This window comes from Onychomys torridus, chromosome 3 (assembly GCF_903995425.1).
Source record: "Onychomys torridus chromosome 3, mOncTor1.1, whole genome shotgun sequence".
In the NCBI taxonomy this organism is placed as follows: domain Eukaryota; kingdom Metazoa; phylum Chordata; class Mammalia; order Rodentia; family Cricetidae; genus Onychomys; species Onychomys torridus.
The window spans coordinates 70404399-70427205 of record NC_050445.1 but is presented as its reverse complement, the minus strand read 5'-3'; the positions used below and the strand labels follow the sequence as shown (position 1 = coordinate 70427205).

The 22807-nt window shown below is 38.2% G+C and overlaps 1 protein-coding gene across 2 annotated transcripts in view; it reads left to right on the top strand.

Annotated features, from left to right (window-relative positions):
- The window catches only part of Dmtf1 (cyclin D binding myb like transcription factor 1), a 52021-nt gene that overhangs the window by 21848 nt on the left and 7366 nt on the right, over nucleotides 1-22807 (top strand). Inside the window, exons 5-13 of one of the 2 annotated variants that reach the window (XM_036182026.1) lie at nucleotides 326-420; nucleotides 9940-10054; nucleotides 10887-10963; nucleotides 15100-15257; nucleotides 16403-16435; nucleotides 17239-17348; nucleotides 18854-19082; nucleotides 20384-20535; nucleotides 21800-22009. In XM_036182026.1, the coding sequence (XP_036037919.1) occupies nucleotides 326-420; nucleotides 9940-10054; nucleotides 10887-10963; nucleotides 15100-15257; nucleotides 16403-16435; nucleotides 17239-17348; nucleotides 18854-19082; nucleotides 20384-20535; nucleotides 21800-22009 (1179 nt within the window). The remainder of the gene's footprint in view (nucleotides 1-325; nucleotides 421-9939; nucleotides 10055-10886; nucleotides 10964-15099; nucleotides 15258-16402; nucleotides 16436-17238; nucleotides 17349-18853; nucleotides 19083-20383; nucleotides 20536-21799; nucleotides 22010-22807) is intronic. The other variant, XM_036182027.1, reaches the window with a different exon arrangement.

The following is a 22807-nucleotide window of genomic DNA, read 5'->3' as shown; positions in this document are numbered from 1 at the left end:
CCAAGACTAGCTTTCTTACTTTTCCCAGGTCTTATCACTCCATCTCTTACCTAAAATTTCAGACATACTACTTCACTCCACCTCATTCCCTTTCCTGCTTTATTTTGTTCTTGGCTTATCAGTATCACTCAATATAGTTTCGTGTTCATTCTTAGAAGATAAGCCCCCGTGAAAGGACCTTCCTACCTGGCATTCATGTCTATTGAGCAAAGTAATGTGCAGTATATTGTTAAGAAGCATGTTAGGAAATTAGATAATTATATTTTCCCCATGAATTTTGGTAGGGTAATTATTATTTTGGAGATGACTTATTGTTTTTTTGAAGTTTCAGAAAATGATCAGAGCTTTGAGGTGACCATGACGGCAACCACAGAAGTGGCAGACGGTGAACTTTCTGAGGGAAGTGTGACACAAATTCAGGTATAGTACACCTTTTAAACTGGCTTAGTGAGGAACATGGTTATTACATGCCACTTAAGTAAAAAATGAGATTTTACTTAAAAGACAGACCCTATTGAGTGGATTGTATCTAACCAAAGCAGTGAAAGACTTCTACAACAAAAGACTTAAGATGTGGGAAAAGGAAATCACAAAAGAAACTAGACAGTGTAAATAGTCCAGGTTCCTGGATTGGCCAAGTTAATACTGTGAAAGTGGCTATACTACCAGAATAAACTCATAGAATTAATACAATACTTAGTCAACTTCTGATGTCATATTTCCCAGGGTTATTTAAAAAACAGCAATACAAGAATTCATAGGGAACCTCAAAATGTCATGAATAGACTGACAATCCTAAGGAGTAAGAACATTACTGGAATCATTACAATGCCAGATCTCAAATTACTCTGTGCAGCTATAATCATAAAGACAGCCTGGTGCTGACATAAGAATAGACAGGGAGACCAGTGGAATAGAATAGAGGACCTAGAAAAATAGCAAAGCTATGTTCACTTAATTTTTAACAAGGATGCCAAAAGCATACTTTGGAAAAAAGATAACCTACTCAACAATGATGCTAGTAACTTCTACCTGCAAAAGAATGAAATTCTAGTCTCATCTTTCACCTTGTGCAAAATCTATTCAAAAAAGACCTGAAACATCTAGAAAAAGAAAACCTAGCAGATACTCTTGAGGATACTGTGGTAGTCAAGAATTTTTGACTAGAACACCATTTGCACAGGAACTAGCCCCAAGCATCAACAGAGAATAAAGAGAGACTGTGTGAACTACAGTTATCAGAATGGTAGGAAGTCTTATACCCAGAGAACTCCATTCCAAACCATAGAGACATTACACCCCCATATTTATTGCTCTTTACTCACTATAACAAAGAATTAGAATCAACCTAGTTGTCAATAAACAGTCCAAATTTAAAGACTACATAATCTCACTTTCTGTTTAGTCAGCACAATAAAAATAATTTTTTTATGCAATTGGATTTGCATATTGGCAAGGTTTTTGGTTGGTTGGTTTTTGGCTTTTTGGGTTTTGTTTTGTTTTGTTTTTGGGGGGAGATTGGGGTTTTTGTTTTGTTTTTGAGACAGGTTTTCTTTGTGTAGCCGTGGCTGTCCTAGAACTAGCTTTGTAGACCAGGATAGCCTCAAACTCACAAAGAATTTATTAAAAAAGAAATAATACATTAAGTAAAACCTGGGTAGTTTTAAAATTTCTGTATAAAATAGTGTAAGTAGGGCAAAATATAGAGCTTACTGTGCACACATAACAGTATATGTTAGTAACCTTCAGTCTCTTCCATTACTTAATAAGCATTGTTATTGATGGTATTGGAAGTTATTGTTACCATTTATTTATTCATTTGATAGTCATTTGTAATGACTTAATAATTTTAACTCTTTTGGTTTTTCAAGACAGGGTTTCTCTGTAGCTTTGCGCCTTTCCTGGATCTCGCTCTGTAGACCAGGCTGGCCTCTAACTCACAGAAATCCGCCTGGCTCTGCCTCCCAAGTGCTGTGATTAAAGATGTGTGCCACCACCGCCTGGCTAATTTTTACTCTTTATTAAGAAAGTTTGAGTCATACTATATTAACTGTCCAAGAAAACAGTTAATCCATATAGCAGACATTTTTCTGAAATTCATGGACTGGGTTCTACTGTACAGTTAATTTTTAGAGGGACGATTTAACTGTTTTGTGGAAATGATGAATTTAAATGGTTAAATGTAAGAGTTTTTGTTTTGTGTTCTTTTCTGAGATAGGGTAACTTTCTCTAGCCTAGACTGACCTCAAACTAGGAGAAGCTCTCTTCCCTCAGTCTTTCACATATTGGGATAACCGGCATGATCAATTACTAAAACTGAGCATTATGTGTGTTTTGGTCTTTTGGTAGGTATTTCATTAATGTATAAATATGTATGTCAAATCCTAATGAATTGTGATTGCCTTAGATGACATCTAGTCTGTCTCAGTTCTCAGCTTTATGAAAATTTCATTTGTTTTTAAAAAGTCTAAATGTATGACACAAGTTTGAACTGTTAAGAATTTTTATACTTGTTCCAGTAGTTTCTCGAGTGTGTATATGTTTACATATTTATTTGTATGTATATCCATGTGTGCACATCTACATGAAACATTACTCTAATTATCCTTTTTCAATAAAAATTCAGGAGTCAGATATTGGGGTGAGAGCATACATGAAAGATGAGAGAAACAAAGTCTTCCTTACCTGCTCCATTCCTTCTTCCTAACAGAGAGCCAGATCCCTTTCTGCCCCGCTTTACTCCTGTCCTATCTGTCCTCAGTCCTCCAAAACCTTTGTGGTCAATTTTGGTCAGCTAGCGGTTAACTCCGCCCTCTCACTCCAAGCAAGCTTTATTTGTTAGAACATGATCAAAATGCCATACAACATTTCCCCCTTTTTGTCTTTAAAAAAAAAAAAAAAAAAAAAAAAAGAATAAAATGAATGGAAGATTTGAACTAACATAGTAAACCCATATACAATACATACATACAATAACTATATACAATATATTCAGGTAAGAATTACATTTAATATGTCCAGTCCATTTGCACTTAACAAATTCAGAGAAAATACTCCATAATCTATCCTATTTAGGTGAGTTCAAAGTGTTGTACCAAGTTCACTTTTCATCCTAACTTGTATTACCAACCAAAAACTATCTTTTTAATGTCTCTCAGCCTTACATACTTTATACCTCTGTTGTGAGTTTCTTTTCTGAGTCTAGTAACAAGGAAAGCTATCTAGTCTCTTAATTCCATTGCAGACCTGAGAAGCATATAATATTACCTGAGTAAACAAGAAGTTCAGAGTAAACAACTTCAAAACTAAGAAATGACAGAGACAGTTAGCTGCCTGGACAGTCACCCAAGGTTCCTCTGCAACATTGTGGCATCCATCTTTGGTCTGCAAGTTAGAATATCTGACAGACTTTTCTGTGAAGCAGGAATTTTGAATGACTGTTCCGCCTTGTTTTGGCAAAAATTCTGCAGACATTTTTGTGTCCTGTTTGTCCAATTTGGGACACTTCCTTGCCCAGTGGCTATTTTTTGCCACAAAGAAAGTAAACTTCGTATGGAGTTTCTTTGATGCCCATCATCTTCTCTGAAGTAAGATTGGTGCTGCAAGGAGCAGATATGTTTTATTAAAACATCTTAAATGCCATATTCTGTAGATTTCTAGAGTGTTTGAAGACCACCTGTCTATCTAAAATATATCTGTGTTTGATGTGGACAACATATCTAACATGACTACCAGTTTGATTGTAATAAATGACTATTAACCTTCATTTTTTATTATCCTAATAGTCTGTAATAATTTCAAGGACTAGAAGTTTACATTACATTATTAAATAAGCAATAAAGGTCAATACCTTAAACAAGAGTAGAAACATAGGTACAGTAGATTCTAACAAAAATAACCTTAAGTTTGGACCAATATATGAAGATATCTTAAACAAGAGTAGAAACATGTATCCAGTATAACAAAAATAATCTCAAATTTATATCAATATATAAAAATCCATACCAGTGTAAAATATTTAAGAGTAGTAGTTTGTTTTTGGTTTAAAAGTAGATTCAATAGTCTACCCTTTAATCTTATTTGTATATCCCCCCTTTTTCTTTTTAAAACAAGATCCCTGAATCTAATCTCCTTTGTTCAGCTTTTTCCCTCACCATTATCAATAACAGCTTGTAACCAACTCCCCAAATGATAGCAAATATCCATAACCCACTGAATGACCAAATCTGCCCACCTCACCTCTTAGGAATATGGGTGTCATATTCTTAAAATTACTTCCTGCTGTTTGGGGATGATGTTATCTTTAGTGGACCCTGAAAAACCCGGGATAATGGTCGAGTCCTGGAGAGAGCTGCTGTTTCATTTGTTGTCCAGTCTCTGTGTGATAGGAAAGTGCAGGGCTTGTCTCATCTGGGCTAGAGTACTCTGTGAGGCTGGCTGCCTTGAAATTGTTCTGAGCAGTTTGTAGTTCAAAGCTGATCTTTGGGTGGTGTTTTTCATCTTAGTGGTATTACCACAATCCAGGTGGAGTTGTCGTTGTAGGGTCCCATCCTCCATTTGGAGACTTCCAAGGTTTCTATTAGGCATGGTCATGGTTCACTGCAGAAAACTTAAACATTTTAAAAGTCATGTGCAGCAGATCTTAAAGAGATTAAAAGACCACAACTTGTTATGCACATCCTGAGACAAAACTTAATTCCTAGACTCAAACCTGAAATCATGTACATGGAGCTAGATGAAGCCTTTTTTCTAGAATTATTTAGTACTCTATATAATCATTAATATCATGACAAAAAGTTTGAATATATTAATCTTATAAATTTTGAGATTTTTATACCTTAAATGTTTTAAAGAGTCAAAATACAACCAAAGAATTATGAGATTAGTGGCAATAGAATAGTCCTTTAATTTTGGATTTTCTTTTAACAAGCATGCTTGGGTTTAGAGAAAGAGAGAGCCACTGTCTAGCTCCAAAGCCATCTTTAATATTTAATTGAACTGGGACTACAAAAAGAACATTTGCTTTATGTGTCTGTAGAGAACCACAGAAACAAGCATTTGGGAAGATTTATGAAATTTTGTCCTGTTGGAAATGTGATCTACTACTAGGCCAATTTACTCTTTGCCCTGGGATGTTTTCTCTGGATGATTCATTCCCTCTTCTTCAGATGTCTCATTTGTCCAGTGGTCTTCAGATTCCTTAGTTGGATGCCTTCATTCTCCTGGAAAGACAAGCCCCATCCCTAATTTTTGGGAACTTCCCTTTGTGCAATTCTAGCTGATCAGATGAAAAACATTTGTTAGTCTTATGAATTAGTTTAGATTGGACGGAATGCTGTTTGATGAACTATTGCCTCTTCTAATCCAGAGCTCTCCTGTTCAAATCTAATCTTTATCCATTTTGATGGTATCTAGTTTTCCTTCTGTGGAAACAAAAGCAAAACCTCGTCCCCAATGTAACACATATCCTGATTTCCATTCTGAGGTCATCACATCTTTAAAGTGTACAGGCTGGCCGGGTGGTGGTGGCACACACCTTTAATCCCAGCACTTGGGAGGCAGAGCCAGGCGGATCTCTATGAGATAGAGGCCAGCCTGGGCTACCAAGTGAGTTCCAGGAAAGGTGCAAAGCTACACAGAGAAACCCTGCCTCAAAAAACCAAAAAAAAAAAAAAGAGAGAGAGAGAGTAGAAGCATATATATAGTATAACAGAATCAACTCTAAATTTGTATCAACTAAAATATATACCAATATACAACATTTCAAATAAGTTGCTCTTTAAAAGTAGGTTTGGTGCTGGAGAGATAGCTCAGAGGTTAAGAGCACTGTCTGCTCTTCCACAGGTCCTGAGTTCAATTCCCAGCAACCACATGGTGGCTCACAACCATCTGTAATGACGTCTGGCATCCTCTTCTGTATACATAATAAATAAATAAATCTTTAATAAAAGTAAAAGTAGGTTCAACAATCCACCCTTTTATCCTATCATATCTATATTCTATATCTCCTTATCGCCCTTCTTTTAGAAAGAAAGATATTGACTATGACTAAACAGTTTAGAACCCACAACCTAAACAAAGACAAATATCCATAATCCATTTTTGGTGAATGTGGGCATAGTGTTCGAGGCTACTTTCTGCTGATAAAGTGCACTGTATTCTCATGGGGATCCTGAGAAAATTAAGAATTATGGTCAAGTCTTGACTGGAATAGTCAGTGATGTACTTTTTTTTGAGCCAGTTGCCTTGAAGCTGTTTGGATGTTGAATCATCTGAGTCTCTCAGGGGGTCTTACTTGGTCAAACCATATTAGCCTGGAAGCAGTCCCTAGATTCTTATCTTCCATGGAAACAAAAGCAGAACCTCTTTCCCAAAGCAGCGTATCCTTAGACATTAATTTATCAATTGACATGCTTTTAAAATATACATACTGATTTAACTCAGCAGCTTTTATAATCAAATGTCTCTCTGCAGTTAAAAATCCGAAAGATAATATAATCCAGACTCTGTGTGATATCCATCATTACGTGGTTTATTTTACTTTTACTGTCTCTTTGAAGACTTTATTTTTTAACTACTTCTTTATATAAATGTCTATATTTATTTACTTCTTTCTTTCAAGCCTGTGTACATTTTTACACACTACAAACCATTTAAAGTCTTGTTCCGTCTGACTCTGCCTTACTGTGAATCTACTGCTTTAAATGGCAGTGGTTAGTACTGCAGCAGCAGCCTTGGCTGCTGACCGCCCACCTCAGCTTTTCAACATGGTGGAGATAACTCACTGCCAGCTCTGGGAGCCATGCTGTCTGTTGACTCTGGGAGGCAGTGGGTCTATGCTTCTGTCAAAGCAGGGTGTAGGCCCAGAAACCATTTTTTTTTCCTTTGTCTGTACTCACAAAAGCTAAATCCACTAAGCAGTGTAATGTGTGGCTTGGAGACAACTCTGTACTGTAGTGGGAATCCGCCATGCTGCAGGTTAGGCCCACAGGCTGAGACTGGTCTGAGAGAGGCAATTAGGAAGCTGTTTTTAGCTCCGTTTTAGAATCTTTTTTTTTTTTCTTTTTTCTTTTTTTTTTTTTAAGCTTTCTCAGGTTTTAGATGGAAACTCTTGCCCCACCTTTTGGCACCATTTGTAGTGGGAAGATTTCCTGTGTCCCACCCAGTTCACAGCTGCTCAGATCCAAGTAAACACACAGAGGTTTATATTAATTAAAATTGCTCGGCCATTAGCTAAGGCTAACCACTGATTAGCTCTTACACTTAAACTCAGCCCATCCTGTTCATCTGTATGTTGCCACGTGTTCCGTGGCTTTACCTGTGTGCCATTACATGCTGCTCCCTGGATGACAGGCTGGCGTCTCCTCTGTCTTCTTCCTATATCTTTCGTGAATTTCTCGCCTGCTTCTAGGCTGCCTTGCATAGACCAAACAGCTTTATTTATCAACCAATCAAAGCAACACATATTCGCAGCATACAGAAAGACGTTCCCCCATCATACCTTAGATAAAGTTCCAGTTCCAAGAAGCTAAACATTTACCTCCTGAAGAGGCCACTCTGGATGCCAAGATTTTGGTGAAATTATTACGTGTGCACCTGTGTCTACCAAACCCTCAATTCTAATGCCATTTATATGTATTTTTAGCTTTGGTCTCTGATCACATATAGCAGTTAGCCATAATACTTTTTTTTCTGGTCTCTCCTGAACTTTTTGTTGTATCTATAGAAGTTGTTCTGTCTTTGGTCACATCCAGAGTAGTGTGGTTTTCAACAACAGGAACTAAGTCATTTTGGCACCACATAGAAATGCCTAAGACATATGCCAGAAACTGCATATTTAAATCATAATGGTTACAGATCATAATACACTTCGGGTGTTGTTTTTCAATAATTATAACATTTTTATTTACAAAAGCAATTAAAACAACTAATTAAAAAATTAAAGTTCATGGTACTTTTTTATGTATGGTACCCTGTGAAATGTTTTCCTCTATGAGAAGGGACCAAACGATTTACATGGGTATCTAGACTCACCCCTCTTCCCGGGCAGCACGAACTGCAGGCTCTCAGGAAATGTTTTCTTTCCACACACTGCAATAACATAGGTTCATGCTGCTTTGTATGCCCTGATAGCCCTTTGGGTGGATCTTTATGAGGTGCTCTCCTTGCAGCCCCAGGGGAAGGGCTGGACAGAATGTCTCTGGTTCCGGAGACCCTTCATTATTGTCCTCTGTTATTAGTCTCTCACTACCGATAGCACAAACTGTTTATTCTTCACTTTTGCTTGTGAACTGAAGACGTACACTCTAAATGAACTGAAAAGTCCACGATTTGTAAGGTACAGCACCATGTTTTTTTGTCCATTTCATCATTTTCCTTAGAATGGAACATCATGACAGGAATTGATCCACGGGGTCAACGCCTTTCATGTGGGCATTGTATTCCTTGATGCAGGTAGGGTTACAAAGTCTCTTCCGTTTTTCTGGTTTGTTTGTTTGTTTGTATTTTTCCTGTTGTCAATACAGAAGTGTCATGCATCATTGATATCATTGGCACAACCACTTGATTTTCCATGCTAGGAGATTTTATTTTCCTTTTCTGGAAAACATTATGTCACCTTTCTTCATTCTTGATGTTTTCATTTTCAGATTTGGCAGCTAACCTCTTGGAACTTACTCCAGGTAGTGACTTAGCATAGTAGTTTATTCAGGCCAGAGACTAAACTGAAGGGCATTTAATCATGACTCTCCTTATGCTGATGTGCCTGTGCCTGTGACAGCTTTATCCATAGCTTCATTCCCTTTATGCCCAGGGACAAGTCTGTTGTGGGTAGTTTTGTTCCTGCCTACTTTGTTTGAATATACTAAAGCTGTAGCCAGTGATGAGTGCATAAAGACTACAGAGGTAGATGCGGTGATAACTGGCGACTTCCTGCACCCGGTGTGGTCAGGCAATCAGCGCTATTGTGGTGAAGCTCCATACAGGGAGCCCATAAAGGCCGGACGCAGACCTTTGGTTGCAGTGTTCTCTCGCTCTGCTCTCTCTCTCCCTCCCCCCCCCCCTCCCCTACCAGGCCTGGTCCCCCTCCCCCCCACCCCCTCCAAATAAAGTTCTGAATACTGACACTGGGTTCTGTCGTGACTGTGACCTTCCCATGCAGTAACCAGCACCACAACTGTTTATCTTTCAATAACTAATACTGTCTTTGTCCTTGGAGAGGAGCACACACTATTAATGCTGTGAATCATCTTCACAGGCTAATACAAAATTACCAGTTAAGTAAAGCAGACAGTAGTTTTGCAGTAATTTAGTGTAATAATCTTTTATAAAGAAAACTGTATTAGGTGAGAGGAAATCACCCCTGAGGACACTAGCCAGACATAACACCCAAGGACAGGAGACTGCTTTTTTCTATCTGAAGCTGATAGCAACTGGATAGAAAAGTTCATTTTGCATTTAAAATACACAAATGATTTTGGAATATCTTTTTTTGTTTGTTTGCTAAGTTGATTTTTTTTTCCTTTTGAGATAGGGTCTCATTGTGCAACTCTACTCTGTAGACCAGGCTGACCTTGAGCTCACAGGCTGGGATTAAAGGTGTGCACAATTGTACCCATCTTGGAATATCCTATTTCCATTTTCTGAAACAATCTCATTATAGAGCCCAGGCTGGCAAACTCAAAATCCTCCTGCTTCAGCCTCCCAAATGCCAGGATTATAGGTTTGTGCCACAACACCCAACTTCCTATAATGATGTAAGTAATGCAGTATTGGCCCAAATTATAAAAAGCTGAAGCCAGTGTCACATGAAAGTGAATTATTATGTTAGAATTTTATAATCCCTAGCATCAACAGCCGTGAATGAGCTTGGGCATTAAATCAAAACTATTACCTTCTCCCCCACCTTCTTTTCTCTCTATCTTTATTCTCTTCTTAAAGATTTTACAGAATGAGCAACTAGATGAAATATCTCCACTGGGTACTGAGGAAGTTTCAGCAGTTAGCCAAGCATGGTTTACAACTAAAGAAGATAAGGATTCTCTCACTAACAAAGGTACGATAAACTGAATTTTGGGTCCCAATACCAGAAACCGTAGGGCTAGAAAGGCTTGTCATCAAGATTCTGAATTGAGACTTCCTTGGTGGAACCAAGTGATGTAATTGAACTTTTTAATGGATTAAATTTCACCTTGAATGAATCCATAATGCCATCTATTTTGTAATAACTATTACCTTTCTGTTTCTGGTATGGTCTAAGTGGTGTTGTGTTGTTTTTGAGTGGATGCACTGTGGTGGCATTTAAGAGGCTGTTCGGTTACGGCCTGTAAGAGGAGAAAGTGAGTCTCACTTGTGTTTACGATTCTCTTAGAAGCCCAGGGGGATGCTCTGGCAGTGCTGTGCTTCTCAGCAGCATGTGGGAAGCTATGGGAGCTATGAGAACTGGGGGTGCATCCACACTGCACCAGGGAAAAGAAGCTGCCATCCAGTGAATACTCTTAAAGTTATCTGCTTGGTATCTGGTTTTATGTTTACTTAGTCAGAATCTCTAGTACTTATCCTTTTGCCTATAAAATTAATTTTTTTCATGACAGAAACTTCCAAAATCTTTTGAGTATGCTTTGACTCTCCTTACTTTTGTCTCAGCAATTTTATAATTTCAAAAGAAAAGTAATACTTTAAAAATTGCTTTCATAATCTTCATTCAGTAAGGTCACAGTAGTTACTGCACTGGGACATTTCAGGTGAATGAAAAACTTGTTTAGCCCAGTTCTAGTCTCAGTGACAACTTTATCACAAAGGAAATCTGTTGTACTTTATTCCTCTCAAATGGTAGTATTTTGTGTAATAGTTCTTATATTTATATTAGACTAATATTTCTTTTAAAGGACATAAATGGAAGCAGGGGATGTGGTCCAAGGAAGAAATCGATATTTTGATGAACAACATTGAGCGCTATCTGAAGGTACCCCATGATACAGTTTTCACGATTCAGTAATTTGTTTACTGATGAGTGCAGGAATATACAGGTAGTAGTCTGTGTAATGACTATGAATGTCTCGCTAATTTTTATAACAAGATTGGTGCCTTAATAATTTCAAGATCTGTGATTATAGTATTGTATTTTTAAAACAGATTTTGAATTTTAACCACCAAGTAGCTTTAGTTACTAGCTGAAGTTAGGACAAAAATCTTCCTTCTTTCTTCACTTCTAAGCCTGTCCTGACCTTTTCAGGTAGCCTGTGAGTTTAGCCTGTCCATGCCCCGAGGTTTTCATCTTCTTCAACTTAAATCATACTAGTTCATTAAAACAGCAACAACATTGGCTTAGGCTGTCACCTTGCAGTCCTTGTCATCTTTACTAAGTGTCCATTGAGTGTAGATTTTTTGAGGAGTCACTGGAGACAGGAATCCTCTCAATAGGTACTGTCTGGGAAAAAGGAAAGCTGTGAACGATTATGCAGTTTCTGCCAGGCAAATGGCGTGCATAAGTTACACCTTCAGAATTCAGGGAAGAATTGTTTATTCTCAGGATTGGAACGATTAAGCAAAAAAAAAAAAAAAAAAAAAGAATTTGATTTGTGTTTTGAGGCAGGATCTTCCTTTGTAGCCTCGGTTGGCCTGAAACTGACTGTGTAGTCCTAGCTGGCTTTGAACTTGGGGCAGTCCTCCTCCTCCTCCTCCTCCAGCCTTGGTGGTGCTATGACTACAGGCAGTTTTTATGAATCTTGAAAGGGTATGAACTAGTGGGCCAAATGTAGTATACATTGTGCATAAATGCTGAGTGGCAGTATCCAGCACGGTGCATTAACCCTTTAACTGGAAACAAGATAAATAGCCTTGGGACAACTGGCATAAAGTCCAGGTCAAATAAGTAGAACTTTATTGTACAGAAAATAGGAAATAAAACTTTGATAGTTCAGTTAGATGGTAGGTTGGTAGTGGAGACTTACACTCTTCTTACAGAATCTTCTCCAGAGCCTTGCTGCCTACCTCTGAGGTGAAGTGCAATTCAAATGTGTGAAGTATAGGTTGTTAGTGTTGCTTGGATAGCAGGGTATGCAGTCTTTGTTTAGCTATTAGCCTTGTTTGACATATGTAAATACATTGCCACCTACCACGTTTATAGTCCTAAGCTGAATTTTAACTGCAGTCTTCTGAAAGTAAGCTTAAAAAAAACTAAACTGTAAGCTTAAAAAAGAAAGACCTTCAAGTCTTTATTATACGTTCTCTACAAATGATGAAAGAAAATGCTGATACCAAGTCTATTTGAAGAAATAAGTCCATAAATGTTGAGAATGAAGTTATCCACTGGTCACATGAGCTGAAGGTGCTATACACAGTGATTAAATGCTGACCTGGTGGGAGGTGGCACAGACGGCCAGAAAATACTAAAAGTTTAGATACAGCAGTAAAAAATGGTAAGAAACACCGGATTTGGGAAATTAAGAAGATGGCATCTTGCCCAGCAGATTTGAGCAGATGATCTCCCAGATTCTTCCCTTTTAGTGAGCCTGACTAAGATCGGAGAACTGCGAAAGGGCACAGCAGGCTAGATGGGGACGGCAGGAACTCAAACTGGCGGGGAAGCAACGGAGACAGGCGAGCACTCCTGTCCTGCTTAAGGAAAAGGTGGAATTACTTCAGAGTTTGGGTTTCGGGGCATTTGGAGACTAGTGGTAAGACTGACAGGAATAGGCAGTGTGAAAAGATGCGTCAGTCTTGGGAAGGGAAAAAGATAATTTATTGTTTTTAATCCTTGATCTTACTGTGTAGTACTCTTAGAAGAATGCTGAGGAACCCTTTTAAACAGCATTCTCATTGGTTAAGTGTCAGATATTCCATATATTGGGCAAAATGATAACATAACTGCCTGCCACAAGCAAAGATGAGAAGGGCAAACATTCATGTTGTCTCGCAGTGCCAAGCTTCAAAGTGCTTGACATTGAGCTTGGATTTACCTGGGTTTAGTTGCCTGCAATTTTGAAACTCTATGAATGAATGTTAGAAAAGATTCTCAGTTTTTTGGAAGATATATACCACTGTAATTTTACTTGGTTTTGACACTTATTTAAAAAGATGGTATTTCATAAATTGTTTCTTTTGCTCAGTGTTGTGATTTTTGCCATTGATTTGTTTTGCTGTATTTTACTGTACAAATGTATTTCAGGTTGTTCGTTACACAGGAGTTGCACACTTCCTTTCTTTTTAGGTTTATGCTATTGATTTTCAAGTAAAATAATTTTCTATGCTTATTGACCATTGCATTTCTTTTTAAATTCCTCTTTGTATTTTCTACACATTTTGATATGGGTTTTGCTTTTGTTTTCTACTAGATGTTCATAATATTTGGTGTATATAAAGGGTTTATAGGTCATTCATTACAGAAACCTTGTCAAAATTTAGGGCCTGCCTTTTTCTTCTCTTTGAATAACATTTAATAAACAAACATTCCTAATTTCAATATCTTTTTTTTTCATTTTTTAACTTGATTTTGCATGCTTGTGTAAGATAGGATCTCATAGGTATGAACCTATTCTTATTTATTGTCCTGTTTACATTTTATAATTTTGCATTTAATATCCCTCCTCCGCCCCCCACCCAACTAATGTGACTTCAGTTCTTTTTATGTGTGGGTGACAATTGTCCCAGCATTTTGTATGGTGTGAAATTCTTTTTCCCAAGTTCTTTTAGCTTATCTTTTTATTACCTTACCCGTATCAGTTTAACACTAGCTTGAACAGTCTAATACCTGGCAGGAAAAGCTCCTTTGTGAGTGTCTAGGCTATTTTTAACCCTCTTCTCTTAAAAATTCATTTGTAGAGAATGAAATCCTGATAGAATTTTTTATTGGAATTACACTGACTCTCTTTGTATAAGAGTTACAATATTTTTTTAAAATTCTATATTCCCCATAGACAACTTTCATAAGCTTTGTATAGAAATTCAATTATCTATTTATTGATTGGGTATTTGGCAACTTGATACAATAGTTGCTTGCTTGTTTGTTTTTCTCGAAAACCTTTTGGCTATCTAAATACATGACCTTTTCTACAAATAACTCTTTTCAAGTATGTGTTTCCGATAATGTTCTTTTATCAGGTCTGCAGCTAACCCTGATTCAGTACGAGTTTTATCATTTATGAGTATTTTTTCCCCACTTTGAAATTTGACATGTTTTTGTAAATGTGCTGGTATCCTCAGGAATGATTGTTCTGAAACTCACAGCGACCTCTGCCAGGTGGCATGGTGGCAGTTGATGTACAAACTTTCCTGTACATCTCTGGGTTCTGCACTAAAATAGTGGGGTTCAGGGCCTTTCCTAATGAGTAGCTTTAAGCCCTGCCCCAGTTGAAAATAGTCCTTGTTGGGTTTTGTTACTGAGGTTATGTTAGCCTCAGAAATTATCACCAGGTATTTTCTTTAACTATTTGGAAGTGTTTAATCATAATATCACTTGAATCTGGCACTTTCATTATGGTAAGATTAATGGTAACAGATTTTTTTAATTTCCTGGTTTATGTCTCTGATTTTCTCGTTCACAGAATCCGTTTTGGTAAGTTGACTATTTTTAGGAGCTTGGTCGTTCTGTGTACGTTCAGACTAATAAAATGGCTCGTACTGCTCATTTGTTGTCACTCTCTACTTAGGCCACATCCTTTCATCTCTAGTATTTGTGCCATTTATTTTTGCCAGAAATGTATTGTTTCAAAATTTATTCTTAAGTCATCCTTTCAAAGAACCAGTTTTTAAACTTACCTTTCAGTTTGATTGCTGGTGATTAATTTTGCTCTTTTGATTTTCTTGTACTTGTTTCAAGTTTATTTTTTTTTTTAATTTTATATGAAATTTAAACAGAAATTTATAAATTTAAGCCAAAATTGAGTTGTTTGACTTGGATAGTTTATTTTTGGTGCCCTTAAGAATCACTTGAATAACTATTGCAACATTTTTAAGTTTATTTAAAGTTTATACGTATTAGCAGTAGAGTCTTTCTGAATGTCATTGTTGACCTTTAACATTAAAACTAGTCTAAGAGCATAGTATATCCACATGCATTGTATCAGAAATCCCTAAATCAAAGAAATGTAACCCATTTAGGCACGCGGAATAAAAGATGCTACAGAAATCATCTTTGAGATGTCAAAAGATGAAAGAAAAGATTTCTACAGGACTATAGCGTGGGGGCTGAACCGACCTTTGTTTGCAGTTTATAGAAGAGTGCTGCGCATGTATGACGACAGGAACCATGTGGGAAAGTATGGAAACTTGTGATGCTGCATGTTTTCATGTAACTGGGGAAAGAGTTGAGGAACTGCCATTTTTTCCAATTAATTCCTAAAGCAGGGGCAGATGTGAATCATTATTATAATTTTATCCTGAAAGTGTTAGTATATGGTGAAACCTCATCCATAATAAGGACTTTTTTAAAAATTAGAAATCCGAACTATCTTACTTAGACCAGCTTGATTGAATTTACTGTGTCAGAGTTTGCTTTGTAGACATTAAAAGTTAGGGTGGTTAAAGATGTGGGGAGTATTAAAAGAACGCCAGATTCATTGATGGTATTTGTTTCCTGTTGGTTTGGGAATGTAGTATACAAGGTTAGTGATTTCATGTGTTTTTAATAAAACTGGAGTTGAGAGTAGCTTTGGTAACAGTGATGAATGGATTTTGCTAAAGGAAGCATTTATGGAAAGGTATCAGAATTGTTCAATAGAATGATTCTGTGATACTGCTGATGCTCTTGTCCCTGGGATTTTTAAGTGGCATTAGTATGACCTGATAGACAGTATTGAGCTCCCGATGCTGGTTTTCCTGTCAGCAGGCTACCAGTGAGAATACATTTGAAACCTGTAAGGAGTCAACAATACTTGACTAACTTTCAGAAACTTTCCATGCGGTAGACTGGTTACAGAGTAGACAACCTCGTAGAGATCTCATATAAACGTATAAAAAGAACACTTCATGGGCTGTAAAAATGAAGAAGATTGTTAGTTTCTATGCCTGGCTAGAGAAAAAATAAGATTTTTTTTCTCTTTACTATGTTCTGTGTTGTCCTTAAGCCTACTGGAGCAGTTATAATTTCAGAATCCCTAGACCTAACTTTGAAATAAAGGAACATGTAGATAAGATGAGGCAGATAGATGTTTTAAATGTTGGATTTCCATAGGGAAAATGATACAGTATATATGTGTGTTACAGCAAAACAATAATTACTGGGTCTTTTTTAAGAACATAGAAGCATTCATTTTAACTTTTAAGAACTCACTTTAAAACACTTTACAAATAGTACCCATATGCTATATGGTTTAATGTTCAGGTCTCTAAGTAAGACTGGTTTTGGTAATGTTTTAGCATTCTGTATTTAATTGATGTCTTTTCCATCGTTCTGAATTTCTAGGTACACTCCGGAAGAAATTGAGAAGCTCAAGGAGTAAGTTCCAGTTTTGTTTTCATTGATTGTAATTATTTGGCTTTTTAACTCTTAAAATCTGAAATGTTGAGCTTTTCGTCCAACTGGTATTATTTCATCTAGCTGTTAAAACCATGAATTTCTGTTAGAAGTTATACATGAGCTATGCCCACAGGAGACAAATGCCTCTCCTGTTGTCGGTCACCAGGTGCTTCCTGAGACCACTAATAAGGATTCCAAAAGAAATTAAGTGATGTTTTCAGTGGCCTGGGCGATAAATTTTGGCACTTGATTACCAGGATCAAAGGCTTGATGTCAAACTGACCTGGTGACTGTTGCCTTCACTGTCTAGGCTGCCTCTACCTGGTGGTAAGGGTTTTTGCATCTCCAGAGGCTTGTGTTGCTTCATTGCCCTAAGGCTGTAGAGTACAGTGTGATGGACTCTTTGTAAAGATCTGTTGGACAGTTGAGATGTCAGAAAAAGAGCTTGTCAGCAATATACTCAGAAGGAAAAGGTCTGGGGCTTGCCTGGGAATTGTGTCAATGAGCTGAGGGGAAATTGGGTCTTTTTTTGAACACATATCCAAGTTACCTATTTCTTCTCTGACCCAGGAAAAGGGCCATTGCTGCCTGTTTTTTTTTCACCCACAGACAACTGTGGACCCCAATAAAAGGCCACACTTTCAAACTTTGGCTCTCAAAAGTATTGCTGCCCACAACTTCCAAACCAGTCAAAAGGGAAGAAGAAGAATGAAGAATAAATGATGAAATTAAGAGGGAGCAAACAATTGAACCAAATGCTGATTGGCAGACTCTTGTTCTAGGCTCCGGATAAAGCATGGCAATGACTGGGCAACGATAGGGGCGGCCCTCGGAAGAAGTGCCTCTTCTGTCAAAGACCGCTGCCGGCTGATGAAGGACACCTGCAACACAGGTACTGAGTGTCTACAGATACTGCCGCTCACCTTCACTGAACAAGCATTTCCTAGTCTGTCTTGCTTTGGGGTTTTTTGTTTGTTTGTTTTTGTTTCTGTTTCATTTTTTTTGGTTTTTCAAAAGGTTTTTTTGAGACAGGGTTTCTCGTAGCTTTGCGCCTTTCCTGGAACTCGCTTTGGAGACCAGGCTGGCCTTCTTTCTTGCTTTTTCTTCCAGTTTAATAGATAAAGCCAAGTGGGTTTTGTGCTTTTCAATCGAGTTTCACTGACCATTGTTAACAAGGACATAGCGACACCTTATTTTCAGACAGTTTCAATCTAGCATGCTGCAGATTTCTATCAGTCCCAAGCTGCTCCACTTGGAAAAAGCACTGCCTTTTAAGACATACAGAAGTAATTTTGATGTAAGCTCATCTAACTGAACTTAGAACAACAGCCTATGTTTGTGACAACTTCATGTGTAGGGACATCCCAAAGCAGGAAAAACCTGTGCATGTTTCAGAGGATGGGATATATTTTTGTGGATCTCCAACTTGAAAATACAACTTGGTCAGTTTGTATATACTTCTTAACATATACAAATGTACTGATGATAAGTATCAGGCCGGTTTGTGAGAAACAGTGCCACGAAGAAACTACTTGCTGCTGTTTCAACTTTCTGAGCCTTAACTCCTCTGTAAAACAAGTGAAAGCACTCTCATAGGTCTCCTTTGGGCTTAATGTTCCTGAAGAATCCATAATCCATGTTCAGTCTTTTAATTACAAAAAAAAGATTGTCACACTAGCTTCATATTCTAAACAGTCTTTTTCTTTACCCTCTTACCTAATTAAAGTGAAATCAAGAATATGTCCTCTACCTCCTGGATGTCGTTGTTACCAATAAGACATCAAGAACCTGAATTTCACCATTCTTTGGCGTGATTAGCTTAAGGAGTGAGGCAGAAGCTCTCGAGACTCTGTGCACCTCTGTGGGCACAGAACTCATTTTGGTAGCACAGTGCAGGGGCACTACCGTTCTCTGAGAGCAGACCCGCCAGCTTCCCTCTGGTCTTACAGCATGGTTTCCGATGCATCTTTCCCTTCCTCCTGCCATGCTGTGCCGGAAGAGCAGAGTTTCCTCTAGCTCATCAGTGTTATCCAGACAGACACTCAGTAAATACTTGTTCCATGAATGAGGTCCTGGAACAACATTTTTTTTTTTTTTTTTAATTTTTCTAGAAAATTTTAGTAATAGCTGAAAAGTAAAAAAAATTTAAGTTCCTTTCTTTCTGTTTTTCTGCTCAAGCTTCATTACATAAAAAGACAAGAAAAACATTAGATTTGTTAACAGCTTAGGGATTTGGAAAGAATGGAATTAAATTGTATGAACTTAGTGTTGTGACTAATGCGTTGTCAGTGGCTTGGGGTGGGCTGTGCAAATGATGGTATGAACCCATTGTCACTGAAGTAGATTAGCGCACAGGTTGAGAAGATAACAATGTAGTCTGGATGGTTTCCTTCTCAGGGAAATGGACAGAAGAAGAAGAAAAGAGACTTGCAGAGGTGGTTCATGAATTAACAAGCACGGAGCCAGGTGACATCGTCACACAGGGCGTGTCTTGGGCAGCTGTAGCTGAAAGAGTGGGTACCCGCTCAGAAAAGCAGTGCCGTTCTAAATGGCTCAACTACCTGAACTGGAAACAGAGTGGGGGTACTGAATGGACCAAGGAAGATGAAATCAATCTCATCTTAAGGTTTGTGCCTCAAATCCTCAAATCTTTTAACAACAAAACCTGCTTCCTTTCTGTAGATGTCTTGATAGGCTTTCTTCTTGATTTCCTTGAAAGCCTAGTGAAAAATGGAGAGCTGTGTTCAAGACCCTGAGTACTTTGTATTGAGCTTTTTGTTCATTCCTTTACAATGGATTTAGTGCCCAAGTAAAATGCCAGAATGAAGATGCAGAGACTCGGGAAGGAGGGGGGGGGGGGCTTTTCAATCGTCCCACCAGTGTGCCTCAGCCCTCCCTGTGGGAGCACAGTAGAGTAGGGGCTCTGCAGGCCTCTGAGCTTCAGTGCTCAGGCCCTGTGCTAAAGCTGGCGATGAGGACCTAGTCTAACAGTCATGCACTGTCAAGTTAGACTAGAGGAAGCGCTTCTGCCTCACACAAATTCAGAAGACAGCTTGAAGACACATGGAGTCGGGGAATTTGGTTTTCTCTTTGTTTCAACCATGAAAACTAATGAACAAAACAAAATTATAGCAGTTATAACTACGCCATGCTAAACATCAAAAGTCATTGTGACAGTTAAAGCTAGCAAATACAGACTTTTTCTCTTTTTTTGGTTTTTCAAGACAGGGTTTCTCTTTGTAGTTTTAGTGCCCGTCCTGGATCTCACTCTGTAGACCAAGCTGGCCTCGAACTCACAAAGATCCGCCTGGCCCTGCCTCCCGAGTGCTGGGATTAAAGCACCACCGCCGCCCATCTTGAAATACAGACTTTTAAAACTCAGATTTAGTTGTGCTGTTATATTGATTTTTTTTGTTGTTTTCATTTTGTTTTGTAAGTTTTTTTTGTCAACTGAATCACTTTTACATATAGGGAATTTCTAAGCATGTTTAGTTTCTTTATAAGTGGAGAAGTTCAGAGCCAAGAAATAACTGAACTAAAAATACAAACTACAGCTGGGAGGTGGTGGCGTATACTTTGATCCCAACCCCAGCACTCTGGAAGTAGAGTAAATACCCCATTTACAGTTCCGTGCAGTGGTGGCACTTGAGCATTTTTTAGCTCCTACTTATTTGTACTGCTCAAGTCCTTTTTCTTTAATAATGGCACCTCACTGTCCTAACAACCTACCATTCCCTTTATTGCTGGTCCTATCCCCTGTAGTAAGAAGAGGATTTACAAACAGATTTAGGATCTAATAGATGTGTGTGTGTGTGTGTGTGTGGAGCTGAGGATCGAACCCAGGGCCATGCACTTGCTAGGCAAGCACTCTACCACTGAGCTAAATCCCCAACCCCGGATCTAATAGATTTATTTTGTGATCTGTAGGATAGCAGAGCTTGATGTAGCCGATGAAAATGACATAAACTGGGATCTGTTAGCTGAGGGATGGAGCAGTGTTCGCTCACCACAGTGGCTTCGAAGTAAATGGTGGACCATCAAAAGGCAAATTGCAAACCATAAGGATGTTTCATTTCCTGGTAATGTACTGCTTGCTTACAGTATTACTCCTAAAAAGTTAGTGGTTCGAAGTTCTTGGCCACAAGTAAAGGCTGTTACGGCAGATTTTCGCTTAAACTGCCCTGTTTCTTTCAGTAGTACAGAAGAGTCCGTGTGATTTGTACACTTACACGTCTTTATTCTTCCACATAACTCTAAAGAGGAAAGACATTTTTCATGGTTTCATTTAGTTCAAACCTTCTTCAAGAATCAGTTGTATAATTTTAAATAGCTAAGTTTCTGGTTTGAGGAAAAGTCTGGTGCCCTATTTTGTAGAAAATAGGCTCTGTGGGTCTCCAGGGGTCTTAAATTGGAGTTATATAAGAATTTGTCATTCCATTGTCTTTCTGGGTGCTAGCCTAAGTTAGAGTCTCTCTGCTTTAGGTTACCACACTCATTTCTCCTCTTTTGGCATTCCAATATGCAGTTTTCAAAGCAGAATTCAGTGCTGAGGGACTTGACTTGAATTCCCAGTTACAGAAGATCAGTATAGATTATCATGGAAGAGCAAAAACTGGACATCATGGTTCACACCTGTAATTCCAGTACTTAGAAAAGCAAAGGCAGGCAGATCCCTATAGACTGAGACACTGTCCCCCTCACACCCCGCCAGAAAGCAAAATCTAGAGTAAGCAACCCTGTGAAAGACCTTGAGTACATGTTAGTGTTTGGCAGTCAAGTGCAGCCCTTGAGTCATTGGTGGAAGAATGTGTGTGCATTGTTCTTTTTTTTTTCAGTGTTAACATCAACAGTAGTCTTCCTAAATAGTTCTGCCTGAAGCTCCGGGACACAGGAGATATTTTATTTCCATGTCCTTAATAGTGTCCACCTGTTTCCATTTTGTTAGAATTCTAATGGCAAGAACTGTATTCTTTTATTAACTTTTAATGTCTGGGCAGGCATGGTGGCACATGTCTCTAAGTCCAGGCTGCTTGAGGGCGAAGTTATAGGATCACTAGGACCAACAATTGGAGACCAACTTTGGCAACATAGCAAGACCACTCCCATCTCCAAAAAAAATTTTTTTTAATCCTTTTTTAATGTCTTATGATGGATGTTTCCAAAGATCTAAAGACAGGTTATAATTTGAATTTTTAATTACTTTGACAGTTCTCACGTGCAGTATACAACTATTTACTCCAAATACTTTCCCCCCTTGCCCTCCTCCCACCCTACTTCCCTTGTTGCTTAGATGGTGGTCTGTCGGAGAGTCAATGTTCTTTTTGTCTACCCATCTCCCTTCAGTCTTAATAAAAGGTCTTAAACAGTTACATGAGAACCAAAAAAACAACCCAGTGCTTTTGGAGAATAAATCAGGATCTGGAGTTCCAAACAGTAATTGCAATTCCAGTGTCCAGCATGTTCAGATCAGAGTCGCCCGCTTGGAAGATAATACAGCCATCTCTCCAAGCCCCATGGCAGCGTTGCAGATTCCAGTCCAGATCACCCACGTCTGTAAGTGTTGGCACCTCGAGACTCCTTGCCATTGGGCCTTAGGATCAAGTTAAGGCTCCAGTGCCTTTAGTCTTCTAGAGTGTTGATGGAAATTGATGAATGGAGATCTAGGGAATTTCATGTTTGACTCAGTTAACATTTGCACAAGAATGAGTGTGTGACAGGAGGAACTTCAACCGCCTAACAGTCTAAGTACTTCCAAATCATCTCTCTAGGTTTGATAATTAAGGATAAGGATTTTTATAGAATTAAACAGACATCTAAACCACTGATTAGTAGAAAACTTTCTAAAAAATTACTTGCCAAGCAGAGAAATAGTGTTCAATGTGACAGGTCATTTATAATTTCTCCAGAATGCAAACAACATAGGGGTGGATCTGAGGTAGTATATTTTTTAAATGGGATCTTTATAAAGATTGAAAAAAATGAAAGATAGGAAAGGGCCAGTTTGCTACAGGAAAGTGTTTTTTAATCTCTCAATTATCTTTGCCTGTCACAGTTTTATGCTTAGAAGATTCAGTGACCCAGCAGTATAGAAAGATTTTTCACTTCAGCTCCATGTTTACTTTCCTCCCCCGCTTTCTGACATTTCTTTGATTTTAGTGACAGAAAAGAAATGAGTTCCAATCCTTGGAACCATCTTTATTTACCATTCACTCCCCCCCCCCCTTTTTTTTTGGTGGTGGTGGTGGTCCTACATGATGCTGTTTGCCTATGAAAAGATGATTGCCCACAAGTATACACTTTGTTGTTCACACCCAGGCATTTGTTATTTATTGCATTTTGAATAAGTCTTTG